The sequence below is a fragment of the Lathamus discolor genome, chromosome 3 (genome assembly GCF_037157495.1).
Source record: "Lathamus discolor isolate bLatDis1 chromosome 3, bLatDis1.hap1, whole genome shotgun sequence".
NCBI lineage: Eukaryota > Metazoa > Chordata > Aves > Psittaciformes > Psittacidae > Lathamus > Lathamus discolor.
This window is the reverse complement of record NC_088886.1, coordinates 40,182,189-40,210,183: the sequence shown is the minus strand read 5'-3', so window position 1 is coordinate 40,210,183 and position 27,995 is coordinate 40,182,189. Positions and strand designations below refer to the sequence as shown.

The 27,995-nt window shown below is 40.0% G+C and overlaps 1 protein-coding gene across 8 annotated transcripts; it reads left to right on the top strand.

The window, feature by feature from the left end:
• Positions 1-14: 14 nt before the first annotated feature.
• Positions 15-27,995, top strand: TSC22D2 (TSC22 domain family member 2). 8 transcript variants are annotated; one of them, XM_065674781.1, is made up of 5 exons: positions 15-2,381; positions 14,824-14,897; positions 18,682-18,753; positions 25,416-25,467; positions 26,245-26,332. In XM_065674781.1, exons 1-4 carry the CDS (start codon positions 388-390, stop codon positions 25,454-25,456), a joined length of 2,181 nt encoding a protein of 726 aa, XP_065530853.1. In that variant the 5' UTR covers positions 15-387; the 3' UTR covers positions 25,457-25,467; positions 26,245-26,332. The 8 variants fall into 8 exon arrangements, with proteins under 8 accessions (XP_065530853.1, XP_065530856.1, XP_065530858.1 ...); XM_065674784.1 differs by lacking the exon at positions 14,824-14,897 and having other exon boundaries at positions 18,682-18,790; XM_065674786.1 differs by lacking the exon at positions 18,682-18,753.

Sequence of the window (27,995 nt, the reverse complement as noted above, 5' to 3'; positions counted from 1 at the left end):
TCGCGCGGGGCGGGCCACGGGCCCGCTGTTGCGCCCTCCGCGCCCGGGGCCCGCGCCGCTCCGCGGCCGGCAGGAAGCCGCGGGGCGCTCGGCCGGTCCTGCCGCGCTCAGAGCGGGGGCTGTGGCGGGGAGGAGAAGGAGGAGGAGGAGGCCCGCGTCCCGGCCGCGGGAGGAGGGCTGCGGACGGGGAGGAAGAGGAGGAGCCCCGCCGCCCCCCGCGCGGCCCGCCGCCCGCTAGCGGGAGTGCCGCGGCCCGCCCGTCTGTCGCAGGAAGCAGCCGGAGGATGTGCGGTAGTGCCGGGGGCCCGGTCGGCACGCCGTGACAGCCCTCCCCAGTAACGCACTCGCCTCGCCCCGGCCGGTGGAGCCCCTCCCCGCGGAGGAAACATGTCCAAGATGCCGGCCAAAAAGAAGAGCTGCTTCCAGATCACCAGCGTGACCACGGCTCAGGTGGCGAGCAGCATCACCGAGGACACTGAGAGCCTGGACGACCCGGATGAGTCCCGCACTGAGGACGTGTCTTCTGAAATCTTTGATGTTTCCCGAGCCACGGATTACGGCCCTGAGGATGTGTGCGAGCGGAGCTCCTCCGAAGAGACTCTCAACAACGTGGGCGAGGCTGAAACTCCTGGCACTGTCTCTCCCAATCTCCTTTTGGATGGGCAGCTGGCAGTGGCTGCTGGTGGGGTGGCTGCGGCTGTGCCGGCTGTGGCTCCCAATGGAGGGGCTGTGCCCAAGAGCTCTGCTGCGCCCCTGTCAGCTGCCGTTCCTGGCACTGCCGTGGCAGGAGCCAGCAGTACTCAAACTGCCTTGCCCTCCACAGGGCCTTCTGCGTCTGCCGCTTCTGGGACAATGTCTCAGACAGTGGCTGCTGCATGCAGCTCACGCTTCAGGGTGATCAAGCTGGACCATGGTACAGGGGAGCCCTACAGGCGAGGACGATGGACGTGTATGGAGTATTATGACCGGGACTCAGATGGTGGTGGTGTTCTGGGCAGGACTGGAGATTGCATTAGGCACAGCAGCACCTTCGAGCAGGCCACTCAAGAGAGGGACAGTGGCCTCGGTGCCACAGGAGGTTCTGTCGTGGTCTCAGCTGTGCCAGCATCGGCCTATGGCCCCGATTCTGTAGCTGACAGTTCCTTGACTGCTGTGTCACAGCTAATCCAGACAGAGAAAATGAACCAGTCCTCTCTACAGCAACCTAATTTTGTCATTGGGCAACAACAGCAGCCGCAACAACCCATAGGTGGGGCCGTACCTCAAAGTACTGCTCAGCCTATGTTTTCTGGGGCATCAGCAGCAAATCAGCAAATGATGGTGCCACAGCAGTCACAGCCACAGGTAAATACGCAGGGTGTTGCACAGGCTGGACCCAATGGGAAAGGCATGGCGTCTCCAAATGTGACAATAGGCCAGCCAAGCATTCCTGTGGCACAGCAGCAGGTGCAGCAGGCAAGCATACCAGTGACTCAGCCTCAACAATTTGCTTACTCTCAGTCCCAGATTCCGCCAGTGCATCTACTGCCGACACAGCCTTCTGGTCAGACCGAATACATGCAGCACATGACAATTATGCAGTCTCAAGGAGCTATTCAACAGGCTACTACGGGCTCTGTTCCAAATACTGTGGCTTCCAGCCTTCCTGTGGGGCAGGTGACCGGCCAAAACCCCTCACCTGTGGGAGCATCAGTGATGGGGGTGTCAGCGCAGCCTGGTGAAGCAGTTGGACAGGGATCAGGATTAATGCAGAGTGGCCAGACACAAGCTAGTCAGCCTGCTGTTCCACAACCAGGAGGTGTGGTGCAGCAAGGCATTGGACATGCAGGGGTTGTGCAACAGAAATCTGTGACTCAGCATCAAATAGGTGGAAGCAGCCAAGTGTCCGGAATGCCTGGTACTCCCCATGCTGTGGTCTCCGGAGTTCAGAACGTGCCTGCGGTTGTGCCCGGTACAAGTGTGCCTACTGCATCTACCACCATTTCTGTTACTATGCCAAATGTCCCTGTTACGCTAGTCCAGTCCCAGCTGACGAGCCACACTTCTGTCAGCAGAAGTACCGGCGTTGTCCAGCCGCAGCATGTCGGACACTCGTTAATGCAAGGCACGCCTAATGTACCTTCAAATCTGCCACAGTCAAACCTTGGACAGTTTCAGACCCAAGCTCAGTCCTTAGTAGGCCAGATTGATGAGTCTAGAAGAAAATCAGAACCCCTACCTCAGCCACCACTTTCTCTTATAGCTGAAAATAAACCTCTTGTGAAGCCTCCCATTCCAGACACTCTAGCAAATCCTCTTCAGTTACCTGCAAGTACTCCTATGAACAGTCTTGCCAGCTCTGTGTTTGGCATATCTATTCCTGTTGATGGTGATGAAGACAGGTATGAATTATTTTATAATGCCATAAATGTAGCTTTTCTGAAGGGGGAGAAAAAATTTACTTTCAAGTTCTTTTCAGGTGTTTTTTTATAAGTTCATATTTTCAGGAAGTTGTAGTGAAATTTACCTTGACTACTTTTTCTTTTTTTTTTTTTTTTTTTTCCCTTGTAGGAGTACATAGCAAAGTGTTTAAGCAAGTGGTGGACTGTATTTGTTCTTAGGCTGTGAGTGCGATTACTTTTCTCACAAAGCAGAAAGTACCGTGGAAGCTGCTTAATGCATACGTAATGCACCTCTTCCAAATCAAAGACTGAAAACTCCTTCTGCACCTAAGTTGTTCAGTATGCAAGGGATTCTGCTCCTTTCCCCCGAACACATTGTAAAACACTCAAATGACAGCCAGGTTAAAATGAGTTTGTTGACACCACTGTATTGTGGTGGTGTTAAGAATAGAAGCTTAGTGCTACCTTGGGGCCTTTGGGTGAGGAATTTTGGAAAACTTTAACAGTTCTATAACATATATAACTTCAGCAGCTTATAACAGATTATTGATTTTTTTATCCTGCTGTTCAGTTTGCACTTCATAGTACCAGTTAGTGAGGAAAGTAGTTGCATCTGGATGTGAATTTGTGTGCCCTTACACAGTGAAAGCTCTTCTGGTAACACTTCTTTTACACTGGAAAAAAAAAAAGTCTGCAACTTACTTGGGCAAAGATAACCTGCACAGTGGAAAATACAATCTTACAATAAGTTTTCTTTATAGGAAAGTAATTTGGAACGATTAGTTGCAACAGAGTGTGTAGTATGAGCAGGCTCATCAAAGGGCCTGAAAGAGGAAGCACGGATGTGAGTTTTATTCCTGTAGACTTGTCAGACTGCTCTGAAGGGTAGTATGATGGCCAAAACTCCTCTTAATTGATTCCTTTCAGAGAAGACTTTCAGGGAAAACAGTGTTAAAACACTGAATTAATGTCATTAATATTTACTGTTAGGACCATAGTAGTTTGGAGGAATGAAATACATGTGGGTTATATGTATTTGTATTTTTTAAAGTAGGCACAACACCGTTATGGGAAAGTCTGATGATGAATTATCTTGAAAGTCTTTCCGTGCCTTGAGAGAATACTAGGCTTTGAGATTACAGAGTCAGTGATGCTCGGAGTGCCTTTTAGTAAAGCAGCTGCATGTATGGGGTTGGGGTGAGTAGATGGAGAAGGTACCTTCAAGACAGGTTAGCATTTGGAGAGTTAAATCTGCAGTAATGCGGGCCTTTTGCTCACCAGAGCTTTTGACTAATGCTGACTAATGCAAAAGCCGTGTTGTGGAGAGCTGTGTTAGGTCTGGTTAAAGCAGTAAAGGACTTAAAAGAAAAAGCTAAACAGTTACAATATTTTAGCAGTTGTGCCTTCTTTAAGAGGATTGCTGACCCAGCTGACAGGCTCTTCCTTGTGCGAATAAGGTTAGATTTCAAGCTGATAAAAGTTTTTTCACAGTTTAGTATATTATCAGAAGATGATTTCATAGAATTACGGAATGGTTTGGGTTGGAAGGGACCTTAAAGATATTTTAGGATTTGTCTTGTGTTTAATCATTCTGATGATTAAGGAGTCAGAGACAAATGTGTTTTACGTTCCTTTTGTATATCTTCTAATACTTCATTTTTATATAAATTCTAGTAACATATTATTATCCGAGACAAATTAATCACTTGATATAATAACAAGGAAAAACTTGCCCTACTTACTCAAACCTGTAGGCTGCTCACTGTGTTGCACACCAGTAAGACAGTTCTTAGTACTTTCAGCCCAAAGACGTGATTTTTTTTTAAAGTTACTTATGTAGTTTTGTCTTTGAACTTGAGCCACCTTGCAACATTGCTTCACATGTTGTTCATTTCTAAAGCAACCTTTTCAGAAACTTGACTCTGAGAACTGCAAGTAAGAAATAAGAATGGACTCTAGAAGTGGAGTGCTTTTTTGGCATGCCACATTATAATAATCAGTAGGGAAACTAAACTGTGGTTATCTGGAAAGAAGTGCGTATTTCTCAGTTGTTTGCTTCTGCATTGGGTGATAAAACCTTGTTGTTTGCTGAAGTGGTGCATGAAACAAGGGGCTGTATGGTATTTGAAAGTCTCTCCTGGGTTTAAACAGTCGTAGGCCTCATACAAAGTAGATCCATGCAGAGCTAGTAGATCTAGGTTTATTCTTCGTCCCCTCAAACAGTAGCCTGACTTTCACTGGTTTCAAATTAGGGAAAGGAGAAAATAAAAACCTAGCAGCTTGTTAAGGCTGTTTTGCCACTTTGTTTTTATTTGCTCTACTTGCTCAGAAGGCTTTACTATAAAACTGTCTCCTGCTTGTCTGCTGTTATATTCTTGTTTCTGCTTTTTTCCTCTTTCCAGCCATTTAAATTGCACCATTACTCCTGTGGGCCTGTGCCCAGCTGCTTTATCTACTGAAATCCACGGTGAAATAGTTAATGAAGACCTTCAAGTGTCATTAAAAGACTCAGAGTTGATACTCTGATAAAACTAATAGGACGCAAAGGGAGTTCACACATCATGAGTCACTGTTCCAGGCTGCCTGCAGGTTCAGGAAGTTAATGCTTGGTTTTGTTCAGAGAGTTTACTTTGTGATCGTGAGAGCTGGAAATTTGTGGAAAGTGTTTTTTTGTCTTTTATCTCAATATTAATGTGTAACATATCCAGGAAGAGAAGGTTCAATGCATAGGCAGGTATCTGCATTTTTTTCTGACACTTTCGATTAAGTATTTGTGCATACTTGAAGCTTGACAAACTTCTATAGATCATTCTTCTATAGTCATCCTCTGAATGATTCATCAAGGAGTACTGTATAGCTTGAAATAGCTTAGATTTATCTAGTAAGTCATTCACTATAATATGGAGAGGAGCTGTTCCGAAGGTAAAATAATTTAGGATGGGAATTCTTTGAAAACAGAATAGAAAACGAGTAAATGTGAGGCAGGTCTGATACAGAAAAAGCTGGTCAGTTTCTGTCTTTCCTGTCTTATGGTCTGCTGTTTTAAATAAAACTCTTGAGATGGAGGTGGAGGTGTAAGCTGATAAAGCCATAGTTCTGTGTATCTGTAGATGTACAACTGGTTGTGGTTTTTTTGGGGGTTGTGGTTTTTTTTTTTTTTGTTTGTTTGTTTGTTTTTTTTTTGCAAGACCTTGCTTGAAGATCTTTAATTTCCCATTTTGTTAATCCAGTCCACTTTTACACTGGTCTAGACAAAACTGTGGTTCCTTGCATTGCTGTGGAAGTTATGAAAGATCTACAGGATAACAGTTTTATTTTCTTTTCCTCTCTAAATGTGGCTACAGGTAGAATAAACTGCAACAGTATTCAAGAATAGAGGAAATAGTACTCTTATTGAAGCAGATGTGGATATCGGAGTCCACTTTAAATATGGAGTCTGACAAATACTATAAAAACACATGAAGAACTGGATGTCAGAATTGCTCTGACTCTTTATTTGCTGGGCTTCAGCAGCAGTACTGGTTGGTTTGGCTGGACGGCAGTTAGAGTACCTGAGAGGATTTTAGGAGCAATGTATGTTGGTTTCTCTACCCACGTTTATGCCCATGGATACACAAACTTGTAGTTGACAAGCATAATATTCCAACTGGCTTAATAACTTTATTTTGGCTCTTGGGGAAAAAGAAATATGTTGCCTCTGTTAAAAGAATGTTACTGAGAAAGCTTGTTCAAACCTCCTACACGTTTGGCAGACTTTTGGGGCAAAATATTACTAGGCATGTTGGAAAAGGAACAGAGTATAGATCATTTTCCAGAGATAGCTGACCAGCTTGAACTGTGCAGGCTATATTCCAGGAACTCTAATGAATGGCTGCAATTGTGAACTGTCAACTACAGCAGCTTAAACTGCTGAAAACCTGATTGTGCAGACTTCTTCACAGCATATATCTCTCAGCTCAGCTAAATCATGTATAGTGTACTAACTGTTGATAAAACTGAGCTTTTCAGATCATGTTCATAATACAAGGACAAAACTGAGCATGGGCATTAATATAACTTTGATAAGGGTTTCCTTACATGTTGCCTTAGATGCATGTTTTATTGTACTTGTAAAGAAAAAAGAAAGCATCCTGCAAATAATGAACCAGTAAGCAATACTTCAGTTGCATTATTACTGAATACTGTCCCTTGCTTCATTTTGCTCATAAACTTGCTAGAGATTTGAGTTCTACTGCAGCTGCAAACTTGAATGTTTTGAGTTCTCCTGAAGGATTGCGTTTTTAAGAGTTTGTAGAAGCAGGTGGAAATGAAGAGAGGATAGACATGCTACAGTCATGAGTGCCTTCAGTTTGACAGCAAGACTGCAGCATTTGAAAAATAGTTGAGATAGAATTGCCAAGGTGAACGTTACAGTTGGCGACAGGTAAACGAGGTTAATGCAAACAAAACTCCAGTTAGTTGCATTTGTTTATGGCTGTCCTTTCTGTAACAAAAATTACATAAGGTAACTCCTGATGTACCAAAATCACCACACCAGATTCTAGATTATGGAAAAACCTATTTTGCCGTGCAGTCAGTTCTTGAGTGTTCTGAGACAGTTAAAAAGAAATATGTGGTTTCCCAGCGCTGTTTCCCAGTTTAAACATTCAAGTGCCTTTGTAAAGGAGGAATCAATACATGCTTAAAATTAATGAGCTGTGTTTCAGAAGAGATAGTTACTATAAGGAAGAAAGGGGGAAAATACTTGAAATAAATTCAAAAAGTGAAACTGCAGTTTGGTTTAAAGACAGTAGTGTACCAACTCTGACATAAATGGTTCTCTGTACCTCAAACTTCTAAGTGTTCTGCTCAGCTGCTGTGGGTTAATTTTTTTCTCTGCTTCCCTATAGAAGAGTGCAAGTGTTTCATAGTCAGCTCATTTCTGAATGCTGTCTTGTATGGTAGAAATAACAGCATACGTTTCATGGAAGGTTTTTATACTTGTAAAAAGCTGAATATTAAAGTATTTAGTTCTTTTGAGCAGGCAGGGCTGCAAACTACTGAAGAGCTGAAATTTGTCTCAGGCTATGCGTTTTTTTACAGGAGTTACTGATAATATTTTATGACTTCAGGTGACATAGTGAAAAGTAATTGTTCCCTATTGAAATAGGTATATCAGTATTGTCCTGTTGCATGTTGAGGCCATGTATCAATTTTGTCAGTTGTAAAGCTGGTGACTAGCAGCTTCTGTTGCTTGTGGAAAGTGCAAACCTTGTTTGTGTTTTCTGTGTGTCAGAAAAGATTCCATAAGAAACTTCTGTGAGACTCCTCCTGATAAGGTACAACTGGTTTAGTTCTGGTAGATAAATCTAGATTGTCAGCCACAGGTGTCTGCTTTTATTCCTATTTTTGACAAAGTTTAAAGATAGAAGTATTTATAGCAACTGCTAAAGCTACTGTCTTCTGAGAAGGTTCTCCAGACATAAAAGGTCACTTGAAGTGCAGTGTAAGGTTGTAATCTTCATTCCTTCTCTTTGAAAACTACTCCAGTTTTAAACTTCATGCTATATAAATACAGATGTGTATTGAGAGCTGGTGAATTTTTTGCACTACAGAATAATCTATTTTTACTCATGCTGAGCAGGTGAGTTATTTAGCCAAATGGTCTGCTGGTTCCTTGTCATATTTTATTTTGCATGATAATATTATTACAAGAAGTTTTTTGTATATATTCTCTGATAGGAGCTAAAAGTAATGCGTTTGTATCGTGGCAGCTTGCTTGAATGCTTTTAACAGTGCAGAGAGAAGGTAGAACTATTAATTAGTACCATAGAGAAGAAGTGTCAGCTGTCTGTCAATGGCAACTGTGATGTTTGTCTAGCACTCATTAAAGATTACAAACTGAAATTGGGATCTATGTCAATAGCAGACACCAGTCAGAGTTGCAGACTGGTTGAGGTTGCAAGGGACCTCTGGAGGTCATGTGATCCAGCCCCGCTGTTCAAGCAGGGTTACCTAGAAATGCCTGCTCAGGACCATGTCCAGATGGCTTCTGACTAGCATTTTATGCTAGTGCTTGGTCACCCTCACAGTGGCAGTGTTTCCTGATGCTCAGAGGGAACCTCCTGTGTGTCAGTTTGTGCCCATGGCCTCTGGTCCTGTCACTGGGCACTTCCGGAAAGAGCCTGGCTCCATTTTCTTTATGCCCTCCCTTCAGGTACTTACATACATCAGTGAGAGCGCCCTGAGCCTTCTGTTCCCCAGGCTGAACAGTCCCAGACTTCTCAGGCTTTTTTTCATAGAACAGATGCTTTCTTGACCCTTCATCATCCTTATGGCCCTTTGTTGGACTCTCTCCAGTATGTCCACGTGTTTCTTATACTGGGAAGCCCAGCACTGGACACAGTCTTCCAGGTGATGCCTCATGAGTGCTGAGTGGAGGGGAAGGATCACCTCCCTCAAACTGCTGGCCATGCTTTGCCTAATGCAGCCTAGGATGCCATTCAACTTTGCCTTGCTTTGCAGCAGGGACACAGTCCCGATACTTTGATTTCTGGGAGGGAATGAATGCGATATATATGTGACGTGGCAGTGCAGAAGCGTAGCATAGAAAGAAAGGAGGTAATTGACCAAAACTAGTATCTGAAGATTTTGTGTCCGTGTAGAGCAGGATTAACTTGTCTGGTTTATTGGAGGATGAGGTGATCAAAAATGAGGGTTAAAAAAACCCCTACTTGCTTCTCTGTCAAGTTATTTCAGCTATTCTTCTAGGGGTGTAGGTGACAACTCCTGGAATTGTCTCATAGGTAGAACACTGTTCAGTGGGTGCAAAGACCATAAATTCCTTGACCATCCCTACAAATGCCTTTTTAAAAATATACTTTCTTTAAGCCAGGCAGTAAGCTCTCATACTGACGGCGCTATAGTTAGAAGGTCAGCTGAGTGCAGGCTGGCCTGAAACTTGGAGAGTCGTAATGAACTTGTAAATGATGTGGAAAGGGAGACGAATACACTTACGCTATGTAATAAACCATGCCATACATGGTCTAGGTTCTGTTATCTTTTCTAAAACCGAAGTATGTAATTTAAAATGTTTGCTAATAGATGCTTTCTTGACCAGTGTTACATAGGTACGGACAGGTGTGGTTTGGCTCAGTCTGTTTGAATCTGTTTTTTCCACTTGCTTTTTTGCTCTACAGATATTGAAATACTTTGCTTTCAAAAAACAGGTACCACTTGTAGTTATAGATAACTGAAATAGCTGAAACTTCTGTACTGCAACTTGGGGGGGGGGGAAAGGAAAATCTAATTTTTGGGCTGTTTTCTTTGAAGATGAATACTCAAGCCAGCTGTGCAAGGTCACTTTCACAAATAATAATGAGCAGCTTTCTCTTTCATCAGTAGGTTTGGAGAAGTCTAGCATTGTGGACAGAGCAGGCAGTAGAAGCCTAATCCTGTACAATAACATGTTCATAGCTACGAATAAATGTCTTTTTCTTTACCAGTCAAGTTGTGTAAAAGTGACTACTTTTAACAGTTTTGACATGCCTTCCAGATTTTTGTACGTATAATGCAGTACGAGCAAATGTGGATATTTTAAATTCAGAAATAATGAATTATTGCTCTTTTTTACTGCCTTCTTTCATGCAGCATATTAGGGTCTTCTTCTCAAATGCATTCCAAGCTTTCTCTCTTGAATGGGATAATTTGCAAAAGAATAATATGGCATAGTGGTATTAAGTAGTAAATTACAATGCATGCTGAAGGACTACCATACCTTGTGAGGTGAAGTTCAAGATGTTTCTTGAGACCGTGTAAGTTATTTTCAAGAGGTCTGGTGTTTTGTTCTTTTTTTTTTTAAACTTGTCTCAGTTCATCAAAGCATGGATGATACTGATGGGCCTTTCTGTGGCTTTTCTTGAAAGCTTCTTAATGCTGGCAAGAATCTCTGACTGGGTCAAGCAAAAGACTTTCTTCACTGCCATTAAGTTTATCAACTTCTGATCTATAGTTGTTTCTCTTTGAAGATGTGGTCTACTGTGTTCTGTTTTTTTTTCCTTGAAGCATCACGTCAACTACATTGTCTTGTATCCCCTCCCTGCAAGAACTGAAGGTTAACTTCAACCAGTGAGAAGTCATTAGTATGTGTAATCTTATACTTCTTATGTGTTTTGATTTGAGAACAGAATCACTCAGATCAGTCCTTACACAGTCTGTAATATTATGTAATTAAAATTCAGCCTGACTGACAGTCACGACAGCCTTCACAAAACAGCCTTGCTTTATTAGCATGTAGTATTTTAATAAGTGTGTGTGTGATGATGCAGTCTGTGGGGTGGAAGAGAGCAAGAGCATTGGTTGCCTGGTTGAAACAGAAGTACTAGTCAAGAGTGAACTAAGGGTTCACAGAGTCTGGCTTTGGAAAGTGGGAAGATGGTATGTAGAGGATGGGAAAGATCATCAGTGAGTCCTGAATGACCTTAAAGTTGTTACGATTACAGAATTGTCTGCCGTACAGGACTACTGAGGTTTGGGGGCCAGTTTTCTGGACCCAAGAGGATTCAAAGTTAGAGTTTTGAGTTACAGCTGTTGAAATCAGAAGTAAGGAGAGATTCAGGAGATAAACACCTGCATTCTTCTATCCATAATTAGTATCAAGTACTCATATCAGAATTTACTATTTGAACTCTTCAGCAAAGCTTCTTCAGAAATACTGAGTGATTATTACCTAACACAGCTAATTTTATTTTAATTAATTATTACTGACTGATGTTATTTACATCTTAGGGCAAGGTACCACTGTTTTATCGATCCAAGGCTTTGTGAATAGGAAGCATGATATCCTACTGGCCTCATTAATTTTTGCTAGTATATGTAAACTTAATTTCTTCATAGAAACTTGGACATGCTTTCAAAGAATGTAATAAAATCAAGGGAAATGGCTCAGTTTTCTTGTTCCTGCGCTCTACTGATTTTGTGTCTCCCAAAGACTTCAAATGCAGAAAATTCAAAGTGATGTTAATCAGAGAAGGCTTTGTATTACTAGTAGCAAAACTTTGTAGACTTTAGCAAATAACAGGGTGCAGCTCCACCTGAAATATGTAGGCTAGTTAGCTTCTGTAAAGCAAATCTTTATGCAGCGTGTGCTGAAGAATGTTTTGTAATATCTATTCTCTGGATTATATAGTGGAAGAAACTATGCTGATTTTTCAGCACGGAACTATGTTTGCTGAAGATTTGTTGATACCAAATTATTACCTGTTAAATTAACTTAAATTTAATACTCTGTCAAAGTACTTCTTGGGTTTTTAGACCAGATTTTCACAGTCAATACTCAAATCCTTGGTGGGGGGGGAGAAGGGGAGGGAAAAGAAAGCTTGCTGCTGTTTTATCTGACAATGAAAAAGTGAAGTTACTTAACCTTTTCTCTCAAATCAGTATCACTTCAGGTCTGTCATAATGGTATACATGGCATAGTGCCTCTGCTCTGACTTGGTGTAACACTGTTAAAGGCTTTGAGTATGTTTTAAAATGCAGTCAGGTATAAAAGTGTCTTCTACAACTATTCAGTGCTGGGACAAGAGAAGAAGTTGTTGGCATCTCTCCTGTATAACTGAGAGGAATGGTGGTTTTCCTCAGGTGGGGGTATGTGGTGATACCAGTGACTGCTCTTGGCTCAGGGTGGGATGAAGCTTCTGAGATGCTTCCAACTGTCCGCTAAATACTCAGGTTAGTCACTGCGTTCCTCTGGTCTGACCATTATTAATGTTGAAATAACATGTTCTGTCCATGCTGCATTCTCATTACCAGTTTTTGTAGAAGTGGTTTTACTCTTTTTCCCTAGTGTTCATAGGGACTAAAAAAAAGGATAGTGGTGTCTTTTTTTAGAGAGCCAAGCCCCAGAACAGGGAAAAGCTGGTGCCATCATCTTGATGGGGCAAGCAAGTGATGAGTGAAATGCCTCTGCTGGAATTCCTTACCCTGTGCACTCGAGACAGTCATCTCTTACTCACTTCTCCTTAGAGATGTCTAATTACTGCGTAAGATTATTTTCCAAAATCATCTTTTGAGAACAAGGCTGAGAAAGTGTATGGGCTACTGCTCTGATCTGTGCTATGGAAAGGCGATGCAACTTGTAGCAAAGTCTAGCTTGCTCTTTTCTGATACTTGAAATGTGAATGTCAGGAGTTTGAGATGCAGCTGATGTCAGACTTCTGTGCCTTGTTCCAGGTGGTGTATGCTGCTTTAGTTCTCTCAGTAAAGTTACCTTAAGGTGATTTTCATTGTTTCTGTGTTGTATGTAGTTTGTTTGAAAGCAACCTGAAACTGAATGTTGGTGCTGCTTATACTGTCTTGCTGATGATTCTGTAGTACATTTGGGTGTTCTTTCATCTCCTTCTTCCTGAATTCAGTTGCAAAACTACTCTTAAGTGTGTCCTAGTTTGGTGATTTTCAGCTCTTAAGTTTGTGTATCTCTTGATTTTTTTCAAGTGGGGGTCAGATTCATTCTAATATGCTTTCTCTCCAGTATTATGATATTTTCATATAGAAGTAGCCTGTGAACCCCTTTTAAGTCCAACATGGTGATTGAGAGCCGCTGTTTCAAAAACTGTCATGTAGCCTGCTAAATGAGTCAGCTTTTCCTGTACTGATGATTACTGAATGTAACAGCATCCAATTCTTGCTGGGTTTTTTTTTCAGTGCATTTATTTCAAGTATAATGGCTTTAAGGAACTGTGAGAACAGAATATGTAGTTAAGCACAAAGCTTAAGAGCTTTAATCTTGAGACTTCTTTTTTTTCTTTAATTCCACATTGACTTCCCCACATTTAGTCATTGTCAAGTTTCTCCTGCAATGCTTTGTACTCCAGTTACTCTGTTTTGAGAGTAACCTATTCTGTGTGTGGCATCTGATGAAATAAAGCTGATTTGAAGTTGCAGTTGCTTTAAATAGAAGGCGATATAAATAAAAAAGCAAAATGTCTTCCAGGAGGGATGGAGAAGGAATTCTGTTACTAGTGTAAATGTATTATTGAAATGCCATAAACTTTACTGGGAGTTTCTTGATAAGCTATGATAAAGTGATTGCAAAACCCCTTGTTCAGATCTTAAATAAACTGTGCCAAGTGTTTTAATTTGGAGACCAACTGTAATCAGTTTCCACTGCAGGTCGTAGCTAGTAACCTAGTTACGCACAGCCCTTTATTGGTGTTCGGTAAGACATGTAACTAAAAGCTACCTTGGGTTTGAAATGCTTCTGAATACTAACACATCCAATTTTTTTCTAAACTTTATAAACTAAGGAGGGATTAATTTCTTGTCCTTTAGTGCACATCAAAATAGGCAGTTGATGCTCTATGTATTTATTTTTTTTAATGTCTTGATTCCTTATTGATCACTCCAGTGAAATATATCTACATATGCTGATAGTTGTCTTAAGTAAGCTCAGACTGTTCTTACTGTCAGATCCTTTGACTTAAATAAAAATTCTGATGTAGCATACTTTTGTTTGCTGACTTCGTGTTCAGGCTAGTTTTGAGTCACATTTCTCAAACTTTAGTTCACTTCTGGCACTGTAGAAATAATGTAGATGTACAAAGTGACATAGTAGCATCTTTTCTTTGATAAATGCGGCTGAAGAACACAGTTTTATTTACAGATAGACTGTCAGGCTCCTATAGCATTCTGTGGGAAGGATAGGAAGCTGGATGCTTACTGTTCAGTTCCCAGTCCCAGTTCTTTACTTCTTTCTTTTCTGTTTTATAGTTAGATTTAGTTCCTGTAAGAGTTCATTCTATTCAAAGGCAGACTTCTGCTTTAAAGTTCTTACTAGGGCCTGAAATCTTTTGGAGCAATGACAGTTTATCTTCTAGAATGACAATATGGAGCTCCCACCACTTCTTTAACAAGTCTTTTCTATTCCTTGCTGTTTGTGTGAAAAACAACTCTAGTGTGTAGTTTAAACTTTCTTTGCTGCAATTAAACCTCACAATGTTTGTGCTGTACTTAAACCTAACAGGAATGAAAACAAGTTTTCCCTTCACGGATACTTTAAACTGTGTAAAGCCTGTCTTTCATATCTTTTAAATGCTTGATTCTCCTACTTAGTGATTCTGATTATTGGAAAAAAATAATGGAATATAACATGCCTTATAGTGGTCTTACCTGGGTAGGCCCATATCCTTCTGGAGAGCTGGTATCCAGAACCGGCCATACAATCTAAGTTCAGGACTCAGGCCAAATAAAACAAGACTTCAGTTAGTATGCATACCTCTTGCGTAAGAGGAGTATTGCAAGTTTGACACCTTTGCAAGGTTTTTATTTTTAACTTCTGTTTGTATTCTCCTCTATGGAATTGCAGTCAGCTACTCTTTCCATGTTTTGTACTTGTGCAGCTGATTATTGCTACCAGAGTGTAATACTTCACGCTTATCCTTATTGAATTGCATCCTTTTTATTTCAGACCATTGCTCCAATTGGGCAAGATCTTCCTGAATTCTATTCCTGCTGTCCAGAGTGCTTGCAGATCATCTGCAGGTAGAAAGATAGTCTGTACTCTGCTGTTCAAGTCATGGATTAAAGTGTCCCATAAGACATTTGGAGGAGACCCCAGGAGAGCTCTGTTTGGTGCATCCTTCCACTTTTCCACTGAACTGTTGGAGAGCCACGTGTACAGAGTAGATATCCATGGTGGACCTGCTTTGCATAAGCTAGGTTCTTATAAAAATGTCATGCAAGATGGCATTAAAAGTGCTACTAATTTTATGACAATCTTTATCACATCTTTTGTGTTTTTTCTATATGAGGCCCATTAATTTTTCTCAGAAGGAGTTCTTGTCTGGTACAAGCTTCTGAAAGGCTGTCCATGTTGGCTTGCTGCTGTCTAGGTAAAAACAAGTAGGTGGTTCTGCTTTGCTTTGTTTTTCCTCTGAGGCATTGAGTAGAGATTACAGGTTGTCTGATCAGATACTTGCTTGTTCTCCAAAGACAGGCACTTAGGCCTTCTCAGTCTTCTGTATCATTCCTGTTCTCAAAGTCAATGAAAATAATAGTGATATTGAGAGAGACAGAGCTGTCTGAGGTGGTCTAGTGTGAATTTTTTACTTTTCCGCCTTGGAGTAAAAAATGGTATTCTTCACCGGTTCTTCTTCTTCTTGCCTTTAATTGCTGAGGTTGATCAGTAGTTTGAAGGCTGAAACACAGCTTCAGCTATATCATGAACAGTGATGTTACTATTCCTCCTTCAAAGGCAGTAGATGGAAAAAGGCAACTGTGCAGCAACTTTTGTGTGCCAAGCTGATACCCATCACTTCCAAAGTCAGTATTGTTATTTAAACTAAGAGGCATTTATCTGTTTACTTGAAAATTTGCCAGCTTTCATAGGCATGGTTTCTAGTGAAGCAGAGCTCTCTAGAATTTTTATTTGGCATATGCTGATTAATGGCAGTAGGAGGACACTCTTGAGTATGAGGTGAGACTTTGGATGTGTTTTAGATTTCCCTTTTGAAGGGAAAACTTATGAAAGTGTTCTGAGAACTGAACTTAGATCAAGTTTCTGTTGCAGGAAAACTGTTGTCAGAAACCAAAACATCTGATTGTGTTTGAATATTGACATTTGTGAGCTTCTAAAGGGAATACAGTATGAGTTGCAGGACTTCTTAAGAGACATGGAGGCAGTTTTTACCAATCAAGATACAGTTAAATGTGCTAAGATAGTTGCCTGTCATAATCCCTGGGACTGAAATTAAGCCTCTCTGTCCTTTGGAAATACCTGTTCTCTCTTATCAGAGATGGAGGAGGGGAAGCACCTGGTATACCTCCTGTGGAACAGGAGGTGCCCTATCACTCCTGGTTTGGCATCCCCTTTCTGGCTGACTCTTTGCTCCCCTGTGGCAGTCTGCCATCAGCTGGGACTGAGACTTGACCCTCTGGGACCTGGCCATCTGCTGGGAGGGCAACGGAGGAATCTGCTTTGTTGGTCCGGGCTGTCCCTACATTCAGTTTGGGCATTGTCAGGACTTCTGCTGTTTCAGTCATGATGCAGCCCCAGCAGGCCATGTTATACTACTGTAAGCTGTTTTCTCAGTTGTTCTGTAAACTGAAAGAAGTATTTAGTAGTTCTCAAACCTTTTACTGCTTGTGGTTAAAAATAGATATCTCAACAGTTTGAAACTCAGTCAGTTCAGACCCGCACATAAGGCATCATTCATGTTACCTCTATGGATCTGCTTTTCTAGTTTAGGTAGCATCCTTTCTCTTCCCCCAGTTAACATCTTGTTAAAATATAGCTATCTAGTAAAAAATGTTCTCTTAATTGTCTGAAGTAATGCAAAAGCTGCTTCAACAACAGGGGGTACAGAACAAGCAAAACTTTCATACCTTTCCAGATACTTGCTTAAGAATAGCACAAGAATATATAGCATATAGGGTATCAGTATAAAAATAGACAGTATGAAATACATGCCATGTGGTTATAAACTGCAACTTCTTATACCTAACAATAGCAACAAGTGTTTATATGTTGCAAGTATATTTATCTTGGAACTTGAATAACTTTCTATTTACAGTCACATTCTGAGAAGGAGAATTTACATACTCCTCACAACTGAACTAGAAAAGCTTGGGCCTTGTCCTTCCCTTCCACAAAGCAACATTCTTTTGGTCTGCAGATGCCAGTTGCTTTCCATATGTTAGACCCTGCATCACTCAGATGTCCTTTAGCAATTGTGTTGCTCTTCCTATAATTAGTTGTATTTTGTTGTCACTCAAGTGGCAGTACTTCTAAAAGCATAAATAGTACCAACATAGGAGTGTATTCATCAGTTTGGTCAAACAACTTTTGTAGCAGGTTTTAAGCTAAATTCCAGACTCGCAATGATTTTTTTTGTGTTTTTGAAGGATAGAGTGGTTGAAGGTGGAAAGGGGAGTAACAAGCACTTAAAACAAGTCATTCCTGATCACTGCAAGTGCACAAATACTGGTACTCTTACAAGGCTTCTGGTATACACGTGCCATGGGAACTGGATTACTTCAGACAGTGTTTTGTTATGGCTTGTGTGTTTTGTGATTTATTTTTCTTTTTGTTGTTCTGTGATTTCAACTATACACTAATTGTACTTAAATGGAAGTGTTAAATATCTTGAAGACAATTTTAAGAAATATATTTGCCATAAACTTAGAAAAGGGATGGGCACCTGTGCTTCTAATGTTGGCATAAACATTTAATTTTAAAACCATTTAAAAGGAACTTAAACTAATAGTAGCTTTTTGGAAGATGTTTCAGCTAAGTTATTATGTCCTTCTCTAGGACTGATATAGCTATAGCAATGTAAGGATGAACTGCTGTATTCACAAAAGGAGTTTTTAAGCTTAAGTATCATGCTCTCATACAGCCACTAGCAGTAGAGAATTTTGACTTTGTGTTTAATCCAGTATCTTGTAAATGGTAAGTGTTCAGATGAGTCTTTTGAGAATTAAGTTCTTCAAATTGCACTCTTGTATGTTGCCAGCTGTGGGGCAAGTGCATGCTGGATGAGGTAGGTCAGGCTGTCTCAAGGGTCTGGCCCTGGTGGCAGAATTTGTGCTGTGCTGTCCAGTTTGCAGCAAGGTTACTGGAGCCTGCGCTGAAGGCTTGTGAGACCCAGGGTAGTAGCTAGAGGGTTCTGACTGTTTGGCAAAGCGCCTCCAAACCACAGTTGCTCTGTTGCACATACAAAAGGGGACATGTGAGGATAATGGACAACCGCTTACAGAATCAGGAATATTTTAGATTCCGCTTTTCAGTTTTAACTTGATCTGGTTTTCAGTTTCACTTAATCTGTCATAGCTTGTATGTGGCATATTTAGCTCTGACTCCTAGGTTCCTTTGGAGAACGTGTGTATATAAAGTAGGGTGTAAAGTAGAATAGAAATACTGAGTATTGTTTGCAGAGGGTTTTTTTTGTGAATTACAAAAAGTGTGAAAGGTGTCCTTTGAATTTAGCGTTAGAGTCGTAAGCAGCTTACCTGTACAAGATTGTCAGTATGACATGAGATATTTCATTAATGGCTTTACAGTTGTCTTTTTGCAGTAGAAGCTTGAAATAGCATGAAAATCCATAGGGCTTGAGGATTACTTTCTCTTTCTGAATCAGGATGTCCTTAATGGAAAGCCATAGAAGCAATAAGGTCTTTAGTCATTAAACTGTTCTTCAGGCATTCTGTGAAGTCTGTAAATTTAACCTGTCTGGGCAGCTAATTTGCTTTGTAATGCAGGTTGAATAAGAGTATTTTTATTACGTATCCATTTTCAATATGTTTGTTTGATTCTTGGATCTCATAGGAATCCGTCAACTGCATTCTACCAAGCGTTCCATTTCAACAAGTTACGCGAGTCAAAGACCTTCTGGGATAGGTATGAATACTTAACTATGGAATGCATACGTGCTGAGGTATGCATGAACAGCTTCGCTCTATGCAAGTTTCTTGTCGTTTTTGTTTGCACAGAACTGCTGCTTGTGTTTAGAACTTCACACTGGGCTTCTGCAGCCTGAAGATCTAAAAGTAGTCATGGAAGCGAAGTATTCGTACTGAACTTTAATAAGTCTAAAACACATGACATGACATTTTTTCCTTCCTCCTTCCATTATGCATGTATCATACATAATGTGTAAGCTGAAAGAGTTTAATGCGCTGCTAGCTGACAATCACAAAAATATTTGCAGCTTCCTTTTCCAAAAAAAGGAAACTTTTTGGCATTGTGGTTATTGAGTCCTGTATCAGAAAACAAGTTGTGTAAATATTATATTTAAACACAATTTTGGCAAAGTTAAAAATTCTTTTGGTCTCAAAACCAGGAAAGGAAGCTTTCTGGCTTTCTTTCATTCTGCTTAAGTAAAGCTAGATGGGGAGCAAACATGAACTGCGACAAGATATGATGCAAAGTAAAACTACTAAGTTAGCATTGAACTCGTGACGAGAAACTGCAGTGAAGTGCAACAAAGTCATATCTGTCACAGATATGACTTGTCAGAGATGCATTACTAATTCATCAGTAGCTGCAAACTGTTTTATTTCCTGTATTTTTATGATTTTGAAGGGGTCTTTTGTCAGCATTAAGTTGAAGTCCTAGTTATTATGTGACTTCATGCCATGTGATGCTCTGGCTTATCACAATACTTCTGCTTAACAACTGCTGTAGAATATAAATTTTGTTTAGCAACTGAAGTATTGATAACTATTTCATCATTGTACTGGCTGCGTTTGGAGAGACTTTTCAACTTGCAAAACTTAACTGAATCCTTTAAAGTTTGCTTGGCAACAATTTGTATACTGTACAACACAGATGGTTAAAAAATGCTATTGCATCCTGCTTTTTTTTCTTTAATTGCTGAAGTGCTAGCATTAGTTTCAAAAGCACGTCTTCCTTTTGTAGCAGAAACTTGGACAAATTTGCATTTTTTGCTTTAAGCTCTGGATGATGCCACTTTCCTGTATTTATGGGACAGAGTTTGTATTTAGGTTCCAAGGACTTCACTATTTAATTTCAGGTCTTTGAATACAAATTTGGTATGTAGACCAAAAAGCTCACTTTAAGGTCTTGCCTTCATCTGTTTCTGTATTTTCAGGTCTTAACTTAAAATATTTCTTAAGATGAGTAAGCTGATTACAAACAAACAAACCCTAAAATCAAATAACTGGTGATTAAGGCTTCACGCATACGAAGTTTATGTACAGTGTCTGAAACAAGTACTGGAGACATGGGATATAGAAAAACATTAAATTCAGGTAGAAGAGTATAAATGGCTTCCTTTAAAATAGTCTTGCCTCTTTGCTGTTAGAACAGTTTGTGGTAAAAACAAGTATTTGTAAAAACATAATCAAATTAATGAGGACTGACAGAAACTTTAAAATTCTGTTCCATCCAAATTCTGAAGTCTTTGCTGTTTAGCAGGTTTTGCATTTATGCCCCAGTTACTAGATTTTCTTAAGATGATGTTAGGTAGTTTTGCTTTACTAGATGACTGAAGCTGAAAAGCTTTTAACTGTAATCTTCCAGTGAAACCCAATGGAGGTTTATAAAGGTGCCCTCCAAGGGTACAGCCAGTAAAGCCCATTCTGGGGAGCTCCTCGCAAGGGTCGAGGTATGGTGAACCTCAGTTGTGCAGTTCTGCCAGCAGTGCATGTCCTGGCAGCTGCAGGGCAGGAGACTGATGGCACCCTGGTAGCTCCAAGCTGCGTAGGCATTGTGGCATCTGGTGCAGGTGGGGATCTGCTGTCAGACTTGAGTACTTTGACAACTGTAAAATTGTTTGGGTGTTGTTTGGTTTTTTTTTTTTGTGATCCCCAGTTTTTGAAAAAGAAATCTCTGCTGTGAATATTATAAGCTTGTTTAATTTCCTCAAAATCCCTTTGTTTCCCCATCACAAATGTGAGGGTTAACATACTGTGAAACATGAGGATCTTAAGTCTGCTGGCAGTAGGCTCTTAACGTTTTGCAGCTCCTTCTGAAGTAGGTTGTGAACCTCAGGGGCTTGAGTTAGACTTTAGTGTAAACATAATAGAAAATCTTCCTCTGAAACTGCACTATTTTTTTCTAACAAATGTGGATTATTCTCCTATGATCAACTATCTCTTGGGATCATTTGAAGGCAGCAAAGCTAACCACACGCTATTGCAGTAGACAGTAGAAGATTGCTAAATTGCTCCAGTAAAATAGAGACTTCTTTATTTTTCACTTGTTTGGGTTGGGTTTTTTGTTTGGGTTTTTTTTCTTTTTTTCCAGGGCTGGTAATAATCAAACCACTAAATATTAGTGAAATAGTGGTTGCTACTGATACCTTTCCAGGAAGCCCGCAGATGTTTTCTGCATAGCGTTCACGTAAGTGTTGCTAAGGGCACAAGTTTCATTGGTCTGTCTTCTCATATGGCACGTTACTGAGAAGATTATGAAGGAGAATAGTGGCTTCTTGGTATATTCACATGGGTCTGGGTGATTGCTCTTCTGTGCCTGGGTTACCTTTGGATGGTAATAGTGCTGTAGGAACTTTAGATGGGTCTGCCCAAAATACAGACTTTTTTGGTAAATTTGAATTTAAAGCAGCAGGTACCGAACATTTGTTTTTTAACCATATTACAGCTTGTTGATGATACTGAAAAATCTTTCCCATAATACCTTGCCATTCTCCTGGGATGCTATGTCTCCACAGGAAAAATTTTTACAGCAGTGAAGTCAGAATTATAGCAAAGCTTTGAAGAAATGTGATTCATTATGGAAAGTGTGATTACTGTATATTGCATAACATGCACTTAGATTTAGAAGTTCTCTTCCCATTTTCTTAATCTGTGTGTACATGATTGTCCAGGACACTTCTCTCAGTTTGTTTGAAAGACATTTGAAACAAAAAAAATGCAGATCTGTTTTTGAGTTGTAGGACATAGGACAAATATAACTAAAATACACCTTATAGAAGTCTGAGGTGCATGCTGTAAGTATTTGATGAAAAGCACTTTTTTCCAAATGCTACATACCTGATTGTGAGCTATAGCTAAGCCATGTTACTAGCAGTTAAAATCTATTTTTTTCTTTGTCTTTCGAAGTAAAATGTGGAAAAAAAATATTTTTGAGCCACTAGGGTTTCTTAAGCAATCAAAATGAGGATTTCTCGGACTAAATTGTTTTGCCTGAGTGGTAAGGTAGGAAAACACAGGGTTTGCCATCCGTCTCTGGAAATGGTAAACTGTGCATGATACTTTTTGTCAATTTTACTGACTGTAAGTCTTGCCTTGTACTTAGTGGGCTTCAGAGTGATCTTGGTACAGCAATATAACTTCTTTTTGGTCAGAGCCTTTATTTTTGTAACCTTAACTTGGGTTTCCAAGTCAGACTGAATTGTTCTTATCAATGACTGTGTGTACACATGGTAGCTGGTTCACTACAAAAGCTTCAGTTTGAGGGGGGATATGTAGGAAGTTTGCAGTTATAAAGAAAAATGTGATATGCATAATGCATCCCTTGAAACTGCCTACCTTAATGTGGATTTTTGTTCACGTGTTACAGTTTTGACAATAATTGTCAGACTTGTGTAGTTCCTGGAGCAATCAACTTTGTCTAAAAGCACAACATAGTAATTGGTCTTTTTTGTAAGAGCTAAATAGTGTCTTTCCACTTCTTAAGAATGTATCAAACTCTTCCAAGTTATGACATCCAAAAAGACTCAGTTCACAGATAACTTCTTTTCTTCTCCTGGCTTTTTTGTAAGGACTGGATTGAATCTATAAATTTCATTCTACAGCCATGGGATTAAGTATTTTTATGCAAACTGGGATTTGATATCAACAGCTAAGGATTTAAAAAAAAGACAGTCTTAAGATTTGGCAGCATATGTGGCATGTACTGTAAGAACAGTTAGCACTGGAGTACTCTGCTTCTGAATGTCTCACAGGAGCTGTTTGCTGTGGGGAGCACTAAAAAATGAACGAAGAAATGACAGAATCATTTGGGAATTATGCTAGCATACACCCTAACTCTCATATGCTTTTAGAAAGTGAAATGAAATGGTTAGATGTGGTTTTGTCCTGATGATGAACTGGAGGCCACCCTGTTAGGGAGGAGCTTTTCCTGGGTGGGTGGTAGTCTGCATGGTCCTGGGCTCTGCCTGCATGGAGGTTTGTGCAGGAAGCAGGTCTGGAATCCCAACTCCGTGTGCTGGTAAGAGTGCAAGCTACTCTGCAGGTAAGAACAACAAAAATAATGAAACAAAGTAGTGTATAAACTACTTCTGGCTTTCAGCACTGTCCATTAGTATCACGTATAGCGTAAAATATGAGTGGGAGGATGACAGCTTCTCTGGCTGCATTCAGATCACACTTACGGAGGGGGGCAGTTCTTATACCCACATAGTGAACCCTGTGCTCTGTTAAAAGGCAGACTAGAATTTGGAACACAGGGTACAGCATAGGAAAGGTACTTCTGCAGCATGCAATGCAGGTACGAGTGTTTTAGGTGATCAAGGAGAAGGCTGCCTAGCTTCCATTTGAGAGGTGTTCTTATGGAACTGATGGAATGCCCTAACTTTTGTGTAGGTGAGCTTTGGTTTTTAAATAATGTAACTACAAAATAGGAATAGTAGAACAAAGCCCCAGTTGCAAATTTAACTAGAAGAGTATTGACAAAAGGTGTATGATTATGCTGTGAAAATGCAGTAGATCCCACTGCGAAGTTTTGCTGTTAGCTTTAATTTTCCTCCCCTTTATCTCTTCAGAGCTGCCTCACCTAACTTAGGGTGGTTTTCATGAAAGGCTGGGACATGGAGCAGTCTTGGGGGTTTTGGTGACTCTTGAACACAGACGTTTTTGATAGTTTCAGATAGATCTGAAACATGTTAAGTCAAGGTGGAAAGGAATACTTAACTTTTTAATGAGTTACAAATAGTTTTTAATCTGAGGAGCTTTACTACAAGTATGGCTTGATAAAGGCTTAGAAGACAACACGATACTGGAACAATTTTCTTGTGAAATGAGTGTTTAGCACTTCTGATTTAGACTGCAAGCTTTGTTCAGTCTGGAAACAGAGGCTGTTGCTTCCTCAGTTTGAAAAGCTGATTCCCTCACTTATAAATGCTTGATGCTAGGTACTGTAAATTCTTGTGAGTTTTGTTAGGGTTGTTTTGTCTAGTCTCTCATACTTCTAATAGTCGAGCTTTCTTTCTCGTATATAACTAATACTGCTGAACATATTGCCAGTACTCATTTTAGAAAGCCTTAAGTAGCTTTTTTTCTTAACACTTAGTTTTGGTGAACATTACGTATTTTCAGAGAGGCAAGTTTCCAAGCATGACTGGAAGCCTTGCGTTTTTCCTGGACGTTTACTTTGTAAATGTAGCTGCACGCTGCTGATAGCAACTTCCGTCGCTGGGGGAGCATTATCAGTAGTTATCACTGACAGGGCTGGTAAATAGCCCAAGAAGTGCCATCTTGTGTCAGACACAGCGCTGTGGAGTAAAATCAGACCACTGAGACCTAGAGTGGGTGGGCAGACTTGGAGCATATGGGACCTGTGTATGGATGGAGCATTGTGTGGCTGCCATGGGGCGATTCCTCTGCTGCAGTGCTGGCTGAGCTGTCTGACCTCCTGGGGAGAGCTGCAGCTCCCCTTCTGATCTCCCAGAGATCAGCATCTGCCAGAGCACAGGGATACCCCTGCCCACCCAAAATTCCAGCTTGCGAGCTACATGTGAACAACTGGCTTATGTTCCTGTACTGGGACTTGAAAACAGACCAAATATATTAAGGCCTGGATTTCAGTCACCTGGGATTTAAAGATGTAGTTCAACATCTTACTTTGCACAGTAAATAGACACTCTTATAGTGCTGACTGAGATATTTTTGTTGGACTGGCCTGTGTTAATATGTCTTCAGATCAAGACTGACCCTAACTGTAACCAGCAAACTGCAGTACTTTACTTAGAAGTGGGAAGTGATCTGGGGAGAATTAATTGAAAATGAGTCCGTCTGCTCATGGAGTTCAGGGCTTTAGTCATGTCTTACTCTTCTATTGACTGCTGCCACTTGCTCAGAAGTACAGGGCTGAGCAAGTAACTTTTTAACTGGAAAGTAGTCTTCAAGTAAAGGGAGAGAACAAGCATTATTTTTGGTTTTTTTCCACAATCTTTATAAGAGCAATTTAGCAGAAATAAAACTAGAGGTAAGGACCCCATGAATATCCCATGAAATCCCTGTTTTCTCCAGTGATGATAGCTGAATAATGAGGCAAGAAATCAAAGCAGTTACTTTACTGTTTATTCTTATGCATTTTTCTGGTTATGGGTGTCATAACCATAGTTTGAGCAATAATAAACTGAAGGAGCAGTGTCTCTTAAGTCCTGTAACTATACTGGACAATACAGTGGGGGACACCCACCCAGTCCCCCCTTCAATGTGTACTGAATTGTTGAATCTGAAGCTTTAGCCTTCCAGTGACAGCATGTTCTAAGGAGTCCTGCGGGTGCCAGTGGGTGCATAGTTTTAACTGAATGATACAGTAATGCTCACAAAGTTTTCTTCTTATATTTACAGTGCATCTGGTGCAAGTGTTGTTGCCATTGACAACAAAATAGAACAGGCAATGGTAAGTAAAAGATAAGTTATTTCTAATAGGATTAGTGATTCGTTGCTGAGCATAAGTTTCCAGCTGTATTGTCTTTTTGTGAGTTTGTAATATCCTTTCAGTTGGGTCAGACTAAAGCTGAAACCATCATTTGGAAAAAAAGATGTTTGGTTCAACTGTGGAATGCCCATAAACCATGATTGCCTTTACTGTTGGCCCAGAAATGTTCCTGAATTAATTTTCCTATGAATTTCTGTGAACAAGCTGATTGAACTTAAGGGTGCATTTAAGTCTCTTCAGTGAAGTTCATTACTAGTTTGTCTTAATGGTCACTTAAGCTATTCCGTCTTTGACATTCTGTTCAGCTTTGGTTACATCTGTTCCATTTTTTGCTTCTGCTGATTTAAAGCTTTTCTTATTTCCTGCTTCTTGTACACCTCAGTGCTTGGGTCTGTAATACAGACTCCCCCCTCCAGGTCAAAGCTTCAGAGTTGATGTTTTCACTCTGAGTAGCTGGAACATAATTCTGGTCCATGTCTTCAGCGTAACCAAGGTGACTAGAACTTAATGCTGAAAGCTGAAAACAAAGCTTTTGATGTAAGGGCCATTTTACAGTGAATAAAAGGGCTGGGTTATTTGATCTTGAAGGCTAATTTATTCATGTCTTCTTAGTGACAGTGCTTTAGTTTTCTAAGCTTATGCTTACTTCAGTGACACTAATAAAATAGTAAATCCTGGGGTTGGAGTGGAATGAAACTATCCTTTCACCTGCTGTAACTCTTAACTTACTCTTCACAGGATCTAGTGAAAAGCCATTTGATGTATGCTGTAAGAGAAGAGGTGGAAGTCCTGAAGGAACAAATAAAGGAATTAGTTGAAAGAAACTCTTTACTTGAACGAGAAAATGCACTGTTAAAATCTCTCTCAAACAATGATCAGTTATCCCAACTTTCAACGCAACAGGCCAATCCTAGTAGCACTTCACAAGCGCAAACAGTGATAGCACAGCCTCCGCAGCCAACGCAACCTCCACAGCAGCCGAATGTCTCCTCAGCGTAAAGCTTTCTCGCCTCCATTGAAACACAAGCCCGAGAGCAGTCTGTCCTTGTGTGCCACTGATGTTCTTTCCACTTTATATGAAAGCGAGTAGTCATGCTTCTGTTGTGTGTTTGGCCTTTTCAGTATTAGACAATCATTCTACAAGAGCTGTCCCTCACTGGTGTGTCCTTAAGTGCAGTTGGTGTCTGTTACGTCATCAGTGCACAAGGGAAGTCGTAGGAGTTACTAATGCAGAGAATTTGCTTGGTGTGCAGGAGTGAGGTCTTTAAGAGCTTTGGTGGCTCTCCAAGGTTTCCATGTCCCATGGATTACTTTGAGCCTTGCTGTCTGGTGAGAAGTAACAATTCATCTTCAGAGCCACTGTTCTTTCAATATAAGTAACATTTGCCTACATTAGTTTCATTTATTTGTTTTATTTATTACAGGGCTGCTATTTTCATAATGTACATGAACAATGTCACAGAACTTTTTAATTTTTTTTTTAATAAATGTATGTATCAATAAAATGATAGATGGGATTGCGTTTAATAGATAAAATGTTTAGGCAATAATTGAACAAAAAGAATCCTGGCATATTTCTAACACTAATGGCAATTTACCTTTGGTATTTATTTACGGTAGTAAAGATCCAGCTTGAATGTAAATTTTGTATAGAGTGTAAGTATGAAGACCATAGTGCATCTGTACAGGTAGTCACCAGTTATTGTGATATAATAAATAATTGATGGGCTATTTTGATGAAGAAAACTTTGCTCATTTCTGTTTCTACTTTCTAATAGGGAGAAATTGCCATGATTCCTCTGCTTTTTGACATTTCGTATAATTTCTTTTATTCTTTTTCTTTTTTTTCTTTTTTTTCTTTTCTTTTTTTTTTTGGGTGGGAATAAAAAGCTGTGAAATTGTTCAACCTACTTTGTAACCAAAGAAGCAAAGCTGTGTAATTGAGTTGTTTTGTTGTTTTGTTTTTTTTTTATTTTATAATGCACATTCTTTATGTATTTTTATTTAGTGTTTTCTCATTCACAACTTTCTTTGCTGTCTAGCATGATCTGCATGACCTATAATCTTTGAACCACTTTCGTACCTCATGTTTTTATCCAGCACTCTTATTGTAATATGTAATAGTCTGTGAACAATGTCAAATAAAAAAGAAAGAACAGCTGGTGGTGGTGGAGCTGAGCTAGTGTGCTACGCACTAGTTGTTGAAAAAAAAAATGAAGTGAGCCATCTTTTGTTCATTTAAAATGGTGTTTTGAATTTCGTATGCAGAAAACGTTTTGTTACATTGCAGATTTTAATGTATTTAATAAATGCAACATGCAGATTACGTGCAGTGTATACTGAGTATTTAAATTAAAAATGTACATTTCATAAATACAGTTTCAAGAGAGACCATCTTTTGTGTAAACTAACACAGTGTGTCAAATTGATGTATAAATATATATATATTTTAACACATTTTTCTGAAATTAAACTGCAGTTTTGTTGAA